Here is a 19716-nt window from a genome sequence, read left to right as displayed (position 1 = left end):
TAAAATATATCAGTTACAGTATATAATTTAATCATATCTGTGATTACTTACTTTTTTTATTGAAAATAAGCCTACTAATTACATTATATTGTTCTCTTGTTATTTGTTTTTAGTTTATCGCTCACTGAACATTTGAGAAATTTGTTCACTCAGTTTGGGTGTTAGATTATAAGTTCGCCCAGTCACAGTTGTAAATTCCATGGGAGACAGCTTCCTTAGTACATTTTTAAGTGGCATCCAAACTTGATCTTTCTCAGTTTTTTTAAAAATATGTCCTTGGTCCTGGTTGGTGATAAAATACAACATGTACATCTTGGTTTTGATAGTCAGAATTATCAACTTTGCCAATTCACCACTGTTCATCGTAAACACGAGCCACTATGTCTTTATTTTGAAGAACCAGTTGCACAAGTTTTCCACGCTGATGAAGTTCACTATCAGGCGAAGTTGATGTGGTTTTACACTTCAGGAAGTTGTATGAATGGGGTACAAAACATTGAAAAGATCGAGTGCCTTTAATCTTCTTACAAGTGTTGTACCTTTCCTTCAAGACACTATCATAGACTTCTTGTATTTCCTCACATTGTACAAAAACATAGGTAATTCCTTTGGTATGTTTTTTAGAGAATTAAAACATTTCTTGAGGTGTTATTATATGTTGTCATCGGTTCACTGCAGACTTGCTTTTGTGACAGCTTGCTTTGTTGTACCCCCGACACCATCACAAGCATTCTTCCCATGGCATGAAGCAAAAAAGTGCCATTCTACATCAAACCCAAAATCTTCTTCATGAAAGGAGATGTTAATAAAATCTTTTTTTGTTTTTATATTGACTTGCTGCCCCATCTAAAAAGTAAATCAGTTTTTTTATTGAAGGGTGGTGCTGTTTAATGTATTTTGTTAATTTTAGTTGAAAAATGCGCACTGCTGTAGTGTTGTGTTCAAGGTAGTCACTTATGACACAAAAGCTGTGGCTCATTAGTTTTGTGGCCTGTTTGTTTACCCGCTGGTGTCCTTGTACTTCATCTTGAACAACAAAGGAATAATTTTCTGAAAAGTCAGAAAGAACTAAGCATTCATCAGCTGCCAAGGTTGGCTTTTTGTCTTTCAAAAATTTACTTTGAACTTTTGCAATAAAAGATGCATTTTCAGATTTTCAAGGTTAGCCACTAACACTTCAAAAAACTCTTCTCTGTCACCATTTCAGTTCTGTCCTGTGTCACACATTGTTTGTATTTTATATTGTCAGGTATCAAATTGTCTTCTTCGGATTCTGTACACATGTCAAGTAAGGGTTGTTTGCGTAGACAATCTTCAAATTTTCCGTTGATCATACAATTGTAACTGTCAATATTATATACCATAACTTCCAAAAGATCTTTATAATCAACTCTAAGATTGGCCCCATCTATCATCAACTTTACGTTCTGATGAAACAACCAAACACAAACATTACGGGTGCCAGATGCCCCTGCAACAATATACCATCTTGGTCTCAACTCGCAAAACTTTGATCTTCCAATTTTAATGTCAGAATTTTCTTTTTTAAATTCAGTGAATAGTTTATTTAAATAACACAATATTAACCTTTTTTGTCTTTGAATCTTAGAACCCTTTTCTTTCACAGAAACACAGTCTTTTTTGACAGACATCAAACACCTGTTATTGTCATCATCATAATACGTAATAACTTTATTGATTGTGTTTTCATCTATCAAATTAGATGCACTTTTCTTTTGTAATGCTAATAAAATTCCCTGTTCTTTTACTAATTGCCTTTTTAACTTAACAAGACATTCTGACACATTAAATTCATCACTAACTTTTGCTCGACTCCAAGAAATTCCGCAGTAAACTGATAATCTTAATTTTATCCTGTATGTTGGAAGTACTGCATTTAGTTTTTAGTTTTTGTATCAAATCATCATATTCGGTTGGTGAAGTTTTAGAACTTCCATCTGTTTTAGTACAAATTGTATTTTGAGATGAAACTTCCAAATTCTTTTTGACTATACCTGCCACTTTCTCAATTTTTGTATTCAAGGCACTTGATCTTTTATCTTGACTTAGTTTTCTAATTTTACTAGCGGGCGATATACCCAGGATTTCACAAGCTGTATCTACTTTTTTAATGGATGCTAATAAGTCACAAAATTCTGAATCTGAGGTTTCACTATCCTTTCTCTTGTGGATTACAATTATCTTAGAATAACATGTTGGACAAAATGATTTTCCTGGTATGGTTTTATGACATGCTTCATTAATAATAACACCAACAGAACACTGAGACACCATTTTTCAACTGCACACTTCAAGAACTTCTAGCTAAATAAGTGTGAGTAGACAACTGTTGGTTTAAGGGGTAAGATAACAATCAGACTTGTATAGACTTGCAGATGCATTTGTTAGCCTGCTGAAACAATTACCACAACATTGTTTCGACAAATAATCATTAGCTAGTGTAATGTGGTGTGTTATATTATGCAATTGGTATACTTTATTTGATTAGCATACCAGATATCGCAGATGTTAAAAAACATATCTTTGACTCGTGTTTGTAATCTTTTTTTCCATAACTTCCAATTGAATCTCAAAGTCGAAATTTATACTGAAGTTTGATATCATAAAGGTCTATTAATTGTGATATTTTCAGATTTTTATTTGGTCCCCCAACAAAGATATTGCAGGCCATAAAATGGAAAAATTAAGAAAAAAAGCCATTTTTAAAAATATTGTATTTTTTTAAGTGCAAGCTGCTCACCATTGATAATCTAGAAAAAGTAACTATACTATATAGTGAAATAGCAGAAAATATTTTAAAGCTGAGAAATTAATCTTTTTTTGGAAAACTACTGTTCAAAAATTGAGGTTTTTTTTAATTTGTGTCTGATAATTTTGAACTATTAAATATATATTAAAGAATTCGGCTAAGTGATAATGATGTTAATTTGTAGCCCAGAGTGTGTTGAACTAAACGCATTTTATCTGGAAGGCACAGGACAATCCACTACTGAATAATTGTAAAAAATGTAGATGCTTGCAAATACAAAAAAACACATGTGGCCTGGAACAAATATGGCCACCATTTCAAAATAATAAACAATAAATTTAAAAAAAAATTATTTTTGTGACTACCAAACATTGGGGAATTCACCCAGCAAATATAATATTTTTCTGAGATGGTGAAGCAGCCAGTGCTGGACCACTTGGTATGGATTGACCCAGGACTAACAGGGGATATTGAACGTATACAAAGATGGACAAGAATGGTCACAAGTTTGTTTGATCTGTGGGAGAGTGTCACAGAGATACTGAAGAAACTGAACTGGCAGACTCTTGAAGGTAGATGTAAACTATCCAGAGAAAGACTACTAAAAAAGTTTCAAGAATTTACTTTAAAAGATGGCTCTAGGAATATACTGCTGATGACTAGGACTATACTGCAAACCCATACATATCGCTCACATGGGGATCATGAGGACAAGATGGGAATAATTACTGCATGCACAGAGGCATTCAAACAAACATTCTTCCTGTGCTCCATACATGAATGAAACAAGAAGAAACCCTAATGAATGTACAATGGGACATACACTGTGTCATATACTTCAGAGTGGTTTGAGGAGTATTGATGTAGATGTAGATAGATCTATGTTAGAAACAGTCTGAAAAGCTGGTAAGGGTGTTGCAGATTAGGTTGTGCTGAGAATTAATTGTTAAGAAAAAATTCCATGTGTTGAACCATTTCCAAGTTAATTAGCATCGAAGTTAGCCAATCAGGCAATTGCATACAAATTCAAGTTGTCTGCCAGAGACGGTGTCACCAAACATTTTCTTCATGTGGTTTCCTAAAACCGAACAAGAGAGTAATATAAAAATTGGACACAGGGTGGTAGTGAGGTTTGAACCTGAGCCAAAGGCTGATCAGCCTCATGTGCTGTCATCTACATTACGAGAACAGCTGTCACTAATTGTATCTGCCAGGCTGCTCGAATTTGCTCGCACATTGGCCCGACTGATTACCTTGGAAACAACACGATGTATCGAATTTATTCCTAACAATTGTTTCTCAGCACAACCAACCTTCCAAGCTTTTCAGACAGTTTCTGACATCCCTGTGTAGCTTTTTGGCAATAACACATTTTACAATTTTGTTGTAATTATAATTTTTTGTGATTTACAATGGAGAGGAATTTGTTCAAATTGATGTACATGTGACAGCATACATAGCAGGAAGTAATGACACATTTTAAGTAAATTATATTGTAAAATGCAAAGTTTTCCATACCAAATTTCACGAAATGAATAATTTTCACAATTGATGTTGAGATATGCAAGTTTCATAAAAGAACACAAGTATCTTACTTCCCTACAATAGTAGTGACTCTACTGTTAAAGTTTTATGATTTTATTCAAGAAACAGCATTCCACATTATACTAGGAATATGGTAACTGTTTGCATTTTGAGCACTTGATTACATCATTTTATGACATATTTATAAATTATGTTGAAGGTATTTTCAAATAGAGATTTTACATAGCTTCAAATGTTGTTAAACAATAATTAGTATAAGTTGAAAACTAGGAAACGAAACTTCACAGGAGGTAAACCAGCATGCTGGACTGTGACTCAAGCCTGCGACCTTCGCCTTTTGTGTGCAGGTGCTCTACCATTTGAGCTATCTGTGCATGACTCACGAACCACCCTCAAAGCTTTACTTCCACCAGTGCCTCGCCTCCTCCCTCCCACACTTGTCTGCAAAAGGCAAAGGTGCCAAATTCGAGTCCTGGTCCGGCACACAGTTTTTGTTTGGCAGGAAGTTTCAAATCAGTGCACACTCTGCTGAAGAGTGAAAATTCATTCTGCAACCAAGGTACTATCACAAACATACAACGACGCATCAAACATCATGGAGTATTGATTTGTTTAATAAACGGGCTGATCGTATATCCATCTGTTACATTACAGCATACTTACATTCCACCATTCCTTGCATAAAGATCAAGTTACATCTACATCTGTATTGTGCATATACTACGGAATTCAGGATTTTCAATTGTCATCTCTCAAAGACAACATTATATTGCCACTGTCTGGTGAGCTAATGGTGTGTCTCAAAGAAGGTACACAGGCATTATATATATATATATATATATATATATATATATATATATATATATATATATATATATATATATATATATATATATATATATATATATATATATATATATATATATATATACCACTCGAGTGGCGTATATTCATCTGCTAGTGTGTACAGCAGTACATGCATCAGTGTGGCCTGCAGGTATGTAAGGGGAGCAGGACGACTACGTCCTCAGTCTCATGACTCACTACAAAAGTGGCTGGAAGTTTCACAGCTGAAATATTGAGAGAAGAATAATTTGTTATGGTATCTAATGTAAGCCATTTCTATTAGTACATAAAATTTAACTTACAGGTTATTTTTGTCAGAAATATAATCTGAATATGTCATTACGTGACATTACTGAAGTGAATATTGTTAGAACAAAAATTAAATATTTCATACTTTGAAACTTCCTGGCAGATTAAAACTGTGTGCCCGACCGAGACTCGAACTCGGGACCTTTGCCTTTCGCGGGCAAGTGCTCTACCATCTGAGCTACCGAAGCACGACTCACGTCCGGCACTCACAGCTTTACTTCTGCCAGTACCTCGTCTCCTACCTTCCAAACTTTACAGAAGCTCTCCTGCGAACCTTGCAGAACTAGCACTCCTGAAAGAAAGGATATTGCGGAGACATGGCTTAGCCACAGCCTGGGGGATGTTTCCAGAATGAGATTTTCACTCTGCAGCGGAGTGTGCGCTGATATGAAACTTCCTGGCAGATTAAAACTGTGTGCCCGACCGAGACTCGAACTCGGGACCTTTGCCTTTCGCGGCCCCCAGGCTGTGGCTAAGCCATGTCTCCGCAATATCCTTTCTTTCAGGAGTGCTAGTTCTGCAAGGTTCGCAGGAGAGCTTCTGTAAAGTTTGGAAGGTAGGAGACGAGGTACTGGCAGAAGTAAAGCTGTGAGTGCCGGACGTGAGTCGTGCTTCGGTAGCTCAGTTGGTAGAGCACTTGCCCGCGAAAGGCAAAGGTCCCGAGTTCGAGTCTCGGTCGGGCACACAGTTTTAATCTGCCAGGAAGTTTCATATCAGCGCACACTCCGCTGCAGAGTGAAAATCTCATTCTGGATTTCATACTTTGGTTCTGGACATACTAGACGTAGATACTTCTAATTTTTTCAGTATCATCACACATTCATTTTCATAACTTTGTTATCTATTTTTCCCAGTGGTAAAACTTTACTGAAATCTTCTCCGTTAGTTTTTCCCTTTGTTACATCAACTTGCATGAAAGACAGTGCCATATTTTTTGCACATTGACAAGCTCAACCTATCAAATACGGTACTGCCTAACCGACAACTGTACATCCAATACGGACTAACAGTCACCAGTGCACATGCTGTTTATGAAATTTTTACTAATGCAAATGTATAATTGATTGTTATTAAAGTTAGTCACAATTAAAGCTGTTTATTTACAAAGAATTTTCAACACCTGTTGGTATGTGTCTTTGCTCACATTTTAACCTTAATGTTTGAAAATACAAGTCTTTAAGAATTATTAAAAATAACTAAAGAAGTACATTATCATAGATAATTTACAGTGTCGCCATTTAAATTGGTAATTTTATGCCATTCTCTGCAATTCTGCATAAATAATTCTTCAAATAATGTTTTTATTATTCCCAAACGTTTTTACAAAATCTGTTGAGATAAGAATTAGTTCACCATGGCAAAATGAAGTATCTTTCATTTATAGATTAACATACGTATTGTAAAATACACGATATCATGTAATTTACTAGATGGGAATCATACCCTGTGCTACTACCCAGTATTGACAGATGCATTACAGGCTGAATTCCCAGAATAGCACCATTCAAAGGAACATCCAGTTACAAATATGCTACAGCTGTCTTTAAATGTTCTCTGATTATGAACTGTTTATTGCTACTTACCAGTATGGTCTTTTACTGATAAGAACAGACTTTACCTTTTTGGCAAATAAAACTCATTCTTACATTGCGATGTCAAGAGTTTTTCACATCACCCTTATACAACCTTCCTCTTGCTAAAGAAATTGTATACGATTATTTGCTTCCGGCATGTACAATATACTACTCCCTTTACCAGTCATTGTGTGCAGTTGGTGGGAGGCTACAGGCCAGTCACCAGCAATGGCCATGTTCTACGGGTCAGCAGTGTGCTACAGGTGATTTCTTCGGTGCAGGGAGATGGAGTGCAACGGGCCGGCGCCACACCAGGCACGTCTGTGGCTGCGGTCACAGACGTGCCTCCGGCTTCTCCCGCTGATCGGGGATCGGTATCGGCAGCAGCTCTGTCTGATGTGGCGGCTGCCCTGGCGGCACGCGTCACCGCTGCCGCATCACACTGTACTGGTCCCGCAATGCTACTGCCTTCTGTGGCCGCCGTGCTGCAGCTGCCCATGATGTCGACATCATTGCCAGTTCCACCTGCAGGTGAGCAGTGCAGCTGTGTGTACATGTGCTGAAGAGTGTCTTTTGAGGAGTACAGACTTACAAACCTTAAATAATAAAATATCACCAGTTAGTATTTTTGTGATCTTTCTGGGGCATTTGATTGTGTCGACTGTATTACTCTTAGGAAAACTTTAGTTTTATGTAATTGATAGCTTTACTAACAACTGGTATGACTCATATTTAACAAGCAAAATGCAAACGTTTTTTTTTAATAAGTCAAAAAATGTTGGATGGAGAGTAAATTTTAGTGACTAGCAACAAAAATTACAAAGGGATCTATTTTAGGTCTATTTCACTTCCCCATTTATGTTGATAACCTTCCACTTAAAATTCATCAAGCAGAATTGGTACTGTTTGCAGACAAATACTGGTGTTAAAGTAAATCCGATTAGAGGTGGAAAGCAACAGTGGAAATGGTTAGTGATATTGCTCAAAGAAGAAACTGGTGGTCTGAAAATGGACGCTCCTTAGTTTTGAGAAAATACACTACATACAGTTCTACACAACAAATATAATCACGCCATAAAGTGACATAGCCTATAAACAGGAGTCAGTAAACAAGATGGAACACTCCAAATTTTTGATGTACATATTTATGGAAACTTGAACTGAAATAAGTGTGTTACTGAGGTGCTCAAACACATATTTTCAGCTCCTCCTGTTCTTCATATAATTGCTAGTATTGGAGACAAACAAATCAGCCTCTTAACTAATTTTGCATATTTTCACTCAGTAACGTCTCATGGACTCACTTAGAAAACTAGTATTGTCTTCTCGAAAAAGCAAGCAGTAAAAATATTATGTGATGTCTACCCTCAATTGTCTTGTAGATGCTCATCGGCACACACACACACACACACACACACACACACACAGAGAGTGAGAGAGAGAGAGAGAGAGAGAGAGGGGGGGGGGGGGGCTGTGATATCCATGTCTACAATATGAGAACAATGCCAATTTAAATCTACATTAAAATAATTTGTTCTGGGCAGCATCTTCTATAGTTAGATTTTTTTTAGAAACCTGGTAGTGCACAAAAAACTACTTTTCAGTTTGCAGTGCCTGTTGCAGGTTGCCAGTCTAACAACTTCCAAGAGCTTTGCTGTTCATGCAGTTTAATTTCAACATCAGAAATGATGTTGTAGTTTATTACTTCTTTACTACCAATTCTATTTGCAACACAGTTTGCGAACGGTACACACATATACCACTGAGTGTACCTACAAAATTATATCATTGTATGATACATAGTTCAGGAGATATGACATCACAAACATTTAGATGTGTGAAGAACTAACTTCTGCTTAAAATGGCACACAGTATAACGTCAAAATGAGCACTTATGTTTTCATTTATTACGTCTTTACTACTAACTCTACTTGCGCTGCACTTTGCAGACCGTCTCTATATAAGACACTGGATGTTCCTACAAAATTATATGATTTTAAGACACATAGTTCAAGAGATCATTGTCTTTTCGTTTCCCCTTTATCTAGCATTGAGCTGTTTTGGGAAATGTATGGGACTTTTCTGCTTTCCTCTGTCTTTCCACCATTCTTCTTCTATAACTGTTACGTTCCAGTCCAGATTCCTTCTTCTTAAATTTGTCTTTAGAGTGACCATCTGTCTCGCTCTAAGTCTCCCTCATGCCCTTTTGCCCTCAGACTTGGCCTCCATCATTCATTCAGGAGATATATCATAAACATTGAGATCTGTGAAAAATAGCTTTTGCTTAAAATCAGGCACAAACTATCCAGACTATATTTATCCAGTGTTTCCTAATAAGGGCTTTTAGCAATTTCGAACAAAATTAAAGAATCATTTCAAACCTCTCCAAAACTTTTTCTCTTCTACGTGCTTAACATCAGTGATTTGACACATTAAAGTATATGGAAAGTTAACAGACAATTGATGCCCTTTTGTAGATGGAAATTTGATTCCTTAAGGAATTGGGGATTTATTGATGGTAACTTACAAAAGTATGGGTGGATCATGTGTCCCTTACGCATGTATGTGGCCCTTATGCAAGTATGGATCATGTGTCCCTTGCATTTACAAGCCACCTTTTTTTTCCCAATTTCAGCTTCATATGTTTGAAAAACAATAAACGTAAAAATAACCAAACCTGCACGTTTTATAAACTTGCTACAAGACAGTTAGGTCACAAAAGGATAACTTTGTAAACCTTGTGAAAAGATGAGTCTGCTTATATATTGGAGCAATTTGGTCACAGCAAAATATTATGATTTCTCTGAGAGCCACTTGGAGCAAAAATAGTTAGTAAATGACAAAAAGACTTACATAAAGAGCACAGTACAAACAGATCACCCATTTTGACAATTTTTGCAGCTTTAAGAAAATTATTTACTGAAATACAGTTCTTCAAAATTGACGAAAGTTCTTGATGTGCTTTGACGACATCCTGTGACCTTTCAGTTAAGAGGCTCTTGAACTCAATTGTGCACTAGAAATGTTGCTCTTTCAGGAAAGGGGATGTTCATTAATTACTTAAAGATTGATTAAAACACTTCAGTAAAAACATGTTTTATTTAAAAAGTATATTAAACATTGTTTTTAACTCATGATTAAAAACATTTTATTTAAATATGCTAACTATGACTAGTGTTCAGACAAACAGATGGCAAAAAGACTCCATGGAAATAGTATCAACCCTTTTGACAGTTACCTAAAAAATTGACTTTCATCGATATATTATATACATTACATGTTATTGAACCTTTACTTACAACGTTTTTTATTTTTCTTTGAACTGATGATTGCGTATCTCTTTGCTCTCTGGATTTATATGTTCACTACGACTATTCTTGTTGATGAACTTAAGCTTAGCTTCCTTCCACAAATGATTAACTTCTTGCTCACCTGTGTGTTTCTACTTGTCAGCAGGCCACATAAAATGGGCGGTGTAAAAGCTTTGATACAAATTCGTGTTGAACACAGTAACATTGGCTTTACATGGGTTGTAGTAAATCACGAGTGCCTCTCTGATGTGCAGTGATTTTGACCAGCATGGCAGTGTTCTCCCCAAATGAAATCAGACACTCGTGCAACACTTGTTTCAAATTGGGGAATCCTGGGGATGCACAAGTGTAAAGTGTTCGATTCAGAGAGGCCTTAAAGACTTGTGGGCACTGTAATATTGTATATGTTTGGGATTAATTTTATAAAACAAAATGCTATCCATTACTGTAATGTATATTCTCTGAAGTATAAAGTGGACATGAGACCTTTATTGCCCCCTCCCTTTAAATGACATTTTGCTAGAACCTCCTCCCATTTTGAGCTCACATAATTAATAGACATCCCCAAACGTGCCCACATAATGTTACAAAATCTGAGATGGTTGACATTAGACATGGAATGACCCTACAATGATTTCAGAAGCATTTTCCTTCATATGTATTATAATTACCCAAAGACTGCAATTCTGAGAGTCAAAGGACATCACACGAATGCAGTAATTTAGAAGGGAGTGAGGTAAGGTTGTTGTTGTGCTCCCATATTCAATCTTTACATTGAGCAAGCAGTAAAGTAAACCAAGGGAAAATGAAGGAAGTGAGTTCAAGTTCCGGAAGGAGAAATTAAAACTTTGAGCTTTTACTGTAACATTGTAATCCTGTGCAACACAGCAGAGGACTCGGAAGATTAGTCAAACAGAATAGGTGTTCTCTTGGGAAGAGGTTGCAAGGTGAACATTAAGAAAATTATAACAAAACTTACACAGAATAAATGAGATGATATTGAGATAATCTGGTTACGAATTAAGGTGCTGGAAGTAATAGATGAATATTGCTACTTGGCCAGCAAAGTAACCGATGACAGCAGAAGTAAAGGGGATATATGATGCATCCTGGTAATAGTATGGAAAAATTTTCTGTAAGAAATGGAATATGTTAGTATCACATATAATGTAAATGATAGGAAATATTCTCTGAAAGTATTTGTATGGAATGTGCCCTTATTTTAAAGGGAAATGTGGATGCTAAATGGCACAGCCAAGAAGAGAATAGAAGCTTTTGAAATGTGTGGTTACAGAAGAATGCTCAAGAATAGATTGCTAGACTGGGTAACTAATGAAGATGCACTGATAAAAACTGGGATGAGGAGAAAATCATCACATACCTTGCTAGAAGAAGGGATAAGCTGATAGCACACATACTAACACATCGAGGATTAGTCAATTTGCTAATGGATGGACGTGTGAGTGTTGAAAATTGTAGAGGGATACAAAGGCTTGAATACACTAAACAGGTTCAAATGGATATGTAAACCAACTTAAATTACTTTTCAAAAGAGTAAACCACCATTTGACCGTGTATTACTTATCTCTTGTACTATCTATATTTCACCTTTTATGCCATAATCAAGTGCAGTGCTAAAAGTTGTCAGTTATTGTGTCATGTCTGTTAAGGCAGTCCAGACATGACATAATCATGGTCTAACAACATTTAGCATTGAACTTGATAATGACATAGAAGCCAAAATCTGCATAGCACAAAAGATAAATATAACAGTACACAGTCAAACAGCAGTTTACTCCTTTAAAAAGTATTGTATATTTGTGGCTCAACACCATTGAAAACTTTTTAATTAGTTGTTTTTTGACAGACACCAGGCAGGACTGCTTGCACTAGCAAAATATTAATGGAAGTAGTACTGGCACAGACGCCTACCACTGCATTGCCCATTGCCACTTCCATTACGCAAGCCATTTTATATGCTTATTCTGAAGCAGGAAACTGCTCTGCATGTGAAGTTCACACAAATTTTGAAAATAAATGTAGCTTCTGCACATATTAAATTTAAGAACAGCTTGTGACCTGCATAGAGATGCTATAAGGGTCTGCATCAAACATGAATTTCATAACAATATGGGAAATTCCTGGATGGAACAGTGTATAAAGTAATGGAAAGGCAACCACCCACCTAGCATGGACTTCAGTATGGAGCATAGAAACAAGTAGCAGAAAACAGTTTTCACACTAGCTATTCAGCTCTTGCTCTCTTTTTGTACAGTTTTTTATGGGACATCTGTAGGAGATAAAGACTTTAAAGCGATTTACTTTCGTCACAGAGAGCAAAGCACTATAGCAGCTGCTTGCAGACAGTACTTCTTGCAACAGTGTCACACTTTATTATTGGCTGCCAGTTAGCTTAAATCATGCTGTAAGTTGCAGATGGTATGTACAGACAAAAAGACTTGCGCAAGATAGACTAGCATAGAGCACTTGATCAAATTTGTCTTTGAACCAAAGACTACGATGATGACATATGAGTACTTCACACTTTCACAATAGCATCGAACCTTTATTGTGCCATTTTTCATAGACTGAGGATGTTTGACATTTACAACGAGAGGTCCCCAGTGGAGGTATCAACTTTTTGAAACCATTTATATGGTGATGTAGGTTAAGAAGCCAGGTATCGAATCCTGTAACCATTCACCTTAGTGGCCCTTCATTTGCAGGTAATCAACAAAAACAATCAGAATTTTATATGATGCTCAATAATGTTAAAAAAGTAGTATACTGAAGATTGGTTGCATGGTGGAAAGGATAGGGTAAGACATTTTCATGCAGTAGGTTGTAGGTTCAAAACTCGTCTGGTGTGGTAATTTTTTTTTATTTCTAAATCTGTGTCGAAATGACTTGCGTCAGTATCTTTATTCAGTTGTTTTAAATTTAATTTTTTATTTCTATTCCTTTGTCACACCATTCTAATCATCATACAAACTTCTTCATTTGTTCTCTTATTTTTCTTTGTCTCATTCTTTTGTCTCTCTGAATTTTTGAGAATGTGGATGTAATTATAATTTATCTATTGCAGTATTAGATATTTGAAAATGCTGATGTATCATTTTAAAAAAATAAGAGACGAAATTATTTATGGTGAGTGTGTGGTGGTGTCAAAAATGTGTTTTTTGTTACAAGATGTTATTTTTTTGGATGGTAATCATCATACAAACATTTAAAACATACTCAAATTCCTATTGCACTAATGACAAAATAATACAAAGATTTAAACAGAAGAAGGGATTATAAATAAAATAAAATTCAAGCAAAATGAGAAACAGAAATATTGAATGCAATAACGTGGATGAAAGAAATTAAACCAAAATTAATACATAACATTAATTAAAAATCACATTTTTTTGATCAATTACTTGCAAATGAGAGCCCACTGGCATGAATGGCTACAGTGTGTGATACCTGGGATCTTATTATACTTCTCTTTACATATTGTTTCGAAAAGTTGATCCTGTCACTGGCAACCTCTCCTCGTTAGCATCCTACTTAGCATGTTGACACATGTGAAACATTTTGACTAGGACAGGTTTTCGAAGTCTTCCAAAATCTGCAACAGGAGCGGTAGATGGCACCACAGGATTTGTGGCTCCCGCCCCTCCAGTCGAACAGCTGTCAGCAGCGCAGCAGCAGCAGGCTGCCGCCGTTGCGGCTGAGCTGGAGCGCCGGCGCATCGAGCGTGAGAGGCGCCGCCAGGAGAAGGAGCGGCGTCGACAGGAGAAGGAGAAGCGCAGACAGCGCAAGCTGATGGCGCGCGCCTCGGCCGCTGCTGACACCAACATAAAGGTACTGAAACTTACATGGAGATGGTCTGCTGCACTGCTAAACTTACAAGGCTTGATGGGTAACTGCTCATGTAAGTTTAATAAGTCGCTGCAGTTTATCTCATTCCAGTTCCTCTTCTTCTGCAAATAATACTGTCTAGATTACTTAATGTGATAGTAATACTCAGTTTTGCCTCAGGCTGTGATCTAAAATTTTATTGTAAGATGTTCCATTTTGAGCGTTCTAGCCAGATCTTCAGATGTACCTGTTGTAACATTTTACTTACTCTCATTATTCAAGAAGGTAAATGTTATATAAATATTAGCTGTAATTGCAATGTATTAAAGAGAATGTATGAGTATTTTTGTGATACATTTTAGTTTTTTGCAAGAACATTAAACATAATTTTTTTAATAATTTATACCTGGATCCTTTCATTGATTGTTGTACGTCATCAGTCCATTTTTATCTGCAGAAAATACCTGGCCTCATTTTTTTTAACTATTCAAAGCTTCATTTTGTTCAGTTTTTTTCAAAGCAAACAACTGAATTAACTTTTCTTATGTTTACTCACTTTTTCTTTTGTTCATATCACCTCCCATCATACAATTGTATGGATTGTTCACACGTTAGATCCCCTTACCATACTGGTCAATTGACATCCTGCTTGCTGCGTGCCAAGCTCATTCTCTTAACTTACAATAATACCTCCTACCAAACAGGATTTTTAGATTTTTATGTAATTAGCAAATTAACTTGAAATCATAAATAATAAACTTGTAAAATAAACTGATTATCATATATTGTAGTTGGGAAAGGCAAATTATTAAAAAAAAAAAAAAAATGACCCTAATAGTTGGTTTTCTGGATGCAACAGGACCGTACTCATAATTGATTATTATGCAATCCACACTCCAAAAATCAATAATGATGCGTCAGAATTTTGCTCACAAAAATGATAAATTGAGCTTATCAGTATCACACACACACACACACACACACACACACACACACACACGTGTTGTAAATGTTTCTTAGTAAGGTATAATCTAAGTGTCAACACCATCAGAGGGTACTCATCATACATAAATTGAGCAGTATCATTGTGTAAATCTCTCTTACCTATGGCTGTATGAGATTCTAATTTTATGTACATTTTTGTCTCGAATATAAAGGCATTAATTAATTTGTTAGTCAGAAGAGCTCAAGGAAGTTGCAACACTAAATCAACAAGTAGTGTAGTTTTACGTGTATGCGCTGTCTTATTGTAATACTTTAAAGTGACAAGTAAATCTGAAGAAGAGGCTAGAAGACTTTATAATACATTGTTCATGCAGTTTTGTCAGTGATGGAGAATTTAAATATTACTTAACATATTTTTTATTTATTTTTTATTATATTGTTAGTTACTATGCCATATGTCAACTTAACTGGGGAAATGTGGTCTGTAGACAGTGTAAGTTTCTGTTTTGTTTACTTCATATTCGCATTGCTTCTCTTATAGTATATTGATTACATCACATGGCCTCCTCTTGAAGATATTTCCAAATAGCGTAGTTTAATTCAATATATAGTATCTTGTTTCTGTCAACATGTACTTGAAACTACATTTCATTATTGTTTAGCAAAATACAATCCATTTGATTTTTAGTTGCATCTGGTCTTTACTAAATTCAGTTTATGTTTATTTTCTTGTGAAATAATTTGTTCTGTACAACCACATTGTTGTTCTCAGGTGATTCAACTAAAATGACCTGTGTAATATCTGTTCTAATATCCAAAAGATTCTCATTGTAAAATCATTCATTAGTTCTTCCCTACTTCAGTTCAAGCGCCCCCCCCCCCCCCCCCCCCCTTATAATCTTGTAGTAGCCACTGAGTTCATTCATAAATAGCTGTAACTTGGAATACAGGTTTTCTAACTTCTCAAGGTGAGCACATATGTGCACACACTTATTTCCATGGAACATGCAATTTATTTTATAAATCTTGCTTCTGTGATTTTGTCTCCAGTTTTTGTGTTTGCAGTAAAGTTTACTGCACTTCTGATAACCCTACTGTGTTCCATCTGACAACAAAATATTTGTGTGTGTGTGTGTGTGTGTGTGTGTGTGTGTGTGTGTGTGTGTGTGTGTGTGTGTGTGTGTGTGGGCGCGTGCACGTGTGCGTGCGTGAGTGTGTGCATGCGCACATGCGCATGTCTGTTTTGTGGTACTTTACAGTGTTACTCAATTACAGAAGCTGTTTTATAAAAAGGTAAACATTCAGATAATGTATAGTGAAATACCAACACATGTAAACACCTCTGTTTCCAAGAGCAATCATATTTTGCGATATTGTGTGTGCCTGTCTGTGCTTCCAGTTGGTAAGTAATTACTTTTTTGTATCATTGTTTGATTACAAGCTATTCTTAACAAATTTCTATATTAAGCAATAAATGTTATTGTCTGTTTCCTGTCAGTTCATGGCTGTGGAATTAGTTTTAATTCAATACATAAGTAATAACAGTCCTGTCACCATATGTATGAAAGGGCAACCGCGTGTATGTGCATGCCCGCAGGAGCTTCTCTCTCTCTCTCTCTCTCTCTCTCTCTCTCTCTCTCTCTCTCCCCCCCCCCCCTTTCTCCCTCTCTCTCTCTCTCTCTCTCTCTCTCCCCCCCTTTCTCCCTCTCTCTCTCTCTCTCTCTCTCTCTCTCTCTCTCTCTCTCTCTCTATCACACACACACAGTGAATGAGTAATGAATACCAGTTATATTAGAAAGAATGCCACAGAATGAGTGTATAGGCCTGGTTATAGATGTAGTAAATGTTTGGAGGTAAAGAAAACTGTTTCATAACCTTTGAAGGCACAGTGCTTTTCTTCTCTTGAAGAACACAGTGGAAAGTGACAGTGAGAATGTTTTATCATTTTTTGTCAATCTAATAAACAAAGTATTGTCACCTGCTTATTGTTCACAACAAAGTGGAATACCATTCATGAATGACATTTTCCAGTTTGCTGACTTTTGCTCTTTCTGCTCATATAGTACAGTACAAAATACAATTTATTGTCCCCATTTGCAACTCGTATCTGATCTGACATTTACTCTACAGAAAGCACTGTTGGAACGACAACGTATTAGTGAAGGTCTGGTGGGCACTATTGTCGGAGAAGGAGAAGTCGACATTGAGGAGATGAAGCTACTAGAGGTATGTATACAGCATGCAATGGTTGCTGAGTTAGTTTGACATTCTGATTGTGCTATAGCAGTTGTCTGATAACTTCAGTTGTCAGGCATAGTAATACCCCTTTTGATGTGGAAGCCATCACATGAGTGTCAAGAAGAATTACAGGTTGTCTGTCATGTTCTGGCAGTTCTACTAAAGTAAAAGCTATTGTAATAATTTATCACTTAGTTTTGTGTTGCAATATGTTTGTTCTATGTTGTGTTTTAGAAAATAATGTAATTTAATGGCAGTGAGTTGGATTCATGAGTAGTGGTCTATCAAAAGTGCAAGAGAGTATAAAGATTGTTTTGAAGAAAATGAGGAGAATTTTGGCAATTTGGAGCGCTCCCAATATCTTAAATTTTTATGTCATAGACCATCTTCTTGGTTGTTATTTCCTCTCTGTCATTTCAACTCCCACTGCTAAAGACATTGTCAGGTACTCCAATATAAGTATCTAAATTTTCCTACATTAATTTCTTCAAAACATTCAAAAATCTTTGTTGATAACTGTAACAAGAATAAAAGTACAGTTTGCCCATACCTGTGCTTCAATCAACATATTGCAGTGTCACATGAAATTTATCAAAGATCACCAAGTTAGAACTTTATGGGTTGTGGAGCTTGGTGATGAAATAGTTCACAGATGAAATGCTCTCAGATGATAAGTAGTAAACCTTCAGAAAACTTCAGTTTTGGAGAATTGTACTTAGTGCTTACCTGGTTGTCACCGACAATCTTATTCTTCTTTCTTTATTTTGGCCAACTATGAACAATGTCAGTTCAACTCTCTCTTTTTTTCCTACCTTTGACTGTTGCCCAATGCTCCTGCATTCATTTCTGGTGTTGTTATTCTCTCCCCTTGGTCCACACATTCTCTTTCTTCAACTTCGGCTTTACCTGGAAACCTTTGTGTGTGTTGAGTTTTTCCTTACATGGATCATACGCCTGGAGAAATTTTCAGCTCTCGTAGATTTTTTTAAACTTCTTTGAACTGTATCTCTTTGGTTTACTTATTTTGAAAGTAGGGTAATATCCTATTAGATATCCTTCCTGGATTCATTTGTGTCACTTATCTTCTGCATGTTCTTATATAATTGGTGGTTGTGACACCTTCTCTGTTTGCTGTTTCCTTTGAAAGGGCCTGGAGATTTTTTTCAAAACCTTTCTTTCTTTGGCCTCGTGTTTCTCCATTAAACCTTGCTTGTTCAGTGTAAGGCTCTCTGGTGCACATAAGAGCCTCCAGATGAATAGCAATGCAATAGTGTCAGATTTGGGTGTTTAAGAATATCGACACCGGACTCGCATTCGGGAGGACGTCAGTTCAATCCTACGTCCAGCCATCTGATTTAGGTTTTCCGTGATTTTCCTAGATCACTTCAGGCAAATGTTGGGATGCTTCCTTTGAAAGGGCACGGCCGATTTCCTTCCCCATCCTTCCCTAATCCGAGCTCGTGCTCCGTCTCTAATGTCCTCGTTGTTGACGGGATGTTAAACACTAATCTCCTCCTCCTAAGAATATCGAATGTAGATGACTTTAGGTGGTAGGTAGGGAATTTCTGTTTTATTAATATGTTACATGAAGGCTTCTTTCTCTGATTAATTATGCTCCATCTATTCACCTCTGTATTTAAAACTTTTTGCCTGCATAATTTCTCCTAGTCAGAACTCCAGTTCTCATGGTGCTGATTTTATGTTTGCCACAAAGTGCATCTTCTCGTAAGAGATTCGAAGCCCGACTTTCACTGCCTGTCACTTCATCTCTAATTTTATTGACTTATCTTTGAACTCATGTACCTACAGCTGGGTATTGATGCTTTTTTCAGCTATTCGATCACCTAATTTGTTGACAATGAGAGCGATTGTCATCCAGATCATTTTCATTTCTCCTCACAATAGCTGGGTCCCACTAATACCCCTTGGATAAAACTGTTGGGTTGGTGCCTAAATTCATAGTATTTTTCCATAAGTTTAATAAACACAACAGGTACAACAATGGGGCCATTAGTCATCAATAATATGTTCTCCTTTACTATCTACAACAGTCTACCAATGCCGGGATAGCTTTTCCACGACTGTAGAAATTGCGTGGTTTGAGGCAAAGAACACATTGAGCCATGTTAGGAGCGCATTTTCATCCAGAAAGGGAGTTCCTCTGAAGGTTGTTTGACAGAGAGTGGAATAAAATGAAAATCTGAGAGCGCAAGATCAGGTGAATAAGGTGGGTGCAGAATGACATCCCAGCCCAACTCCAGTATGGTGTTCTTTTTTCAGTGTAGCAGAGTATGAGTGGGTGTTACTGTGGAGTAGCATCACTTCACGCAGT

At 36.5% G+C, this 19716-nt stretch overlaps 1 protein-coding gene across 1 annotated transcript in view; it reads left to right on the top strand.

Annotated features, from left to right (window-relative positions):
• Positions 1-19716, top strand: part of LOC124719120 (serine-rich adhesin for platelets-like) — a 255086-nt gene that overhangs the window by 158827 nt on the left and 76543 nt on the right. The window contains exons 9-11 of the mRNA XM_047244815.1: positions 7326-7575; positions 13978-14204; positions 17277-17372. Of these exons, the coding sequence (XP_047100771.1) occupies positions 7326-7575; positions 13978-14204; positions 17277-17372 (573 nt within the window). The remainder of the gene's footprint in view (positions 1-7325; positions 7576-13977; positions 14205-17276; positions 17373-19716) is intronic.

Source organism: Schistocerca piceifrons, chromosome 10, assembly GCF_021461385.2.
Source record: "Schistocerca piceifrons isolate TAMUIC-IGC-003096 chromosome 10, iqSchPice1.1, whole genome shotgun sequence".
In the NCBI taxonomy this organism is placed as follows: Eukaryota; Metazoa; Arthropoda; class Insecta; order Orthoptera; family Acrididae; genus Schistocerca; species Schistocerca piceifrons.
Note: the sequence above shows the minus strand (reverse complement) of the source record. Positions and strands in the feature narration are given on the sequence as shown.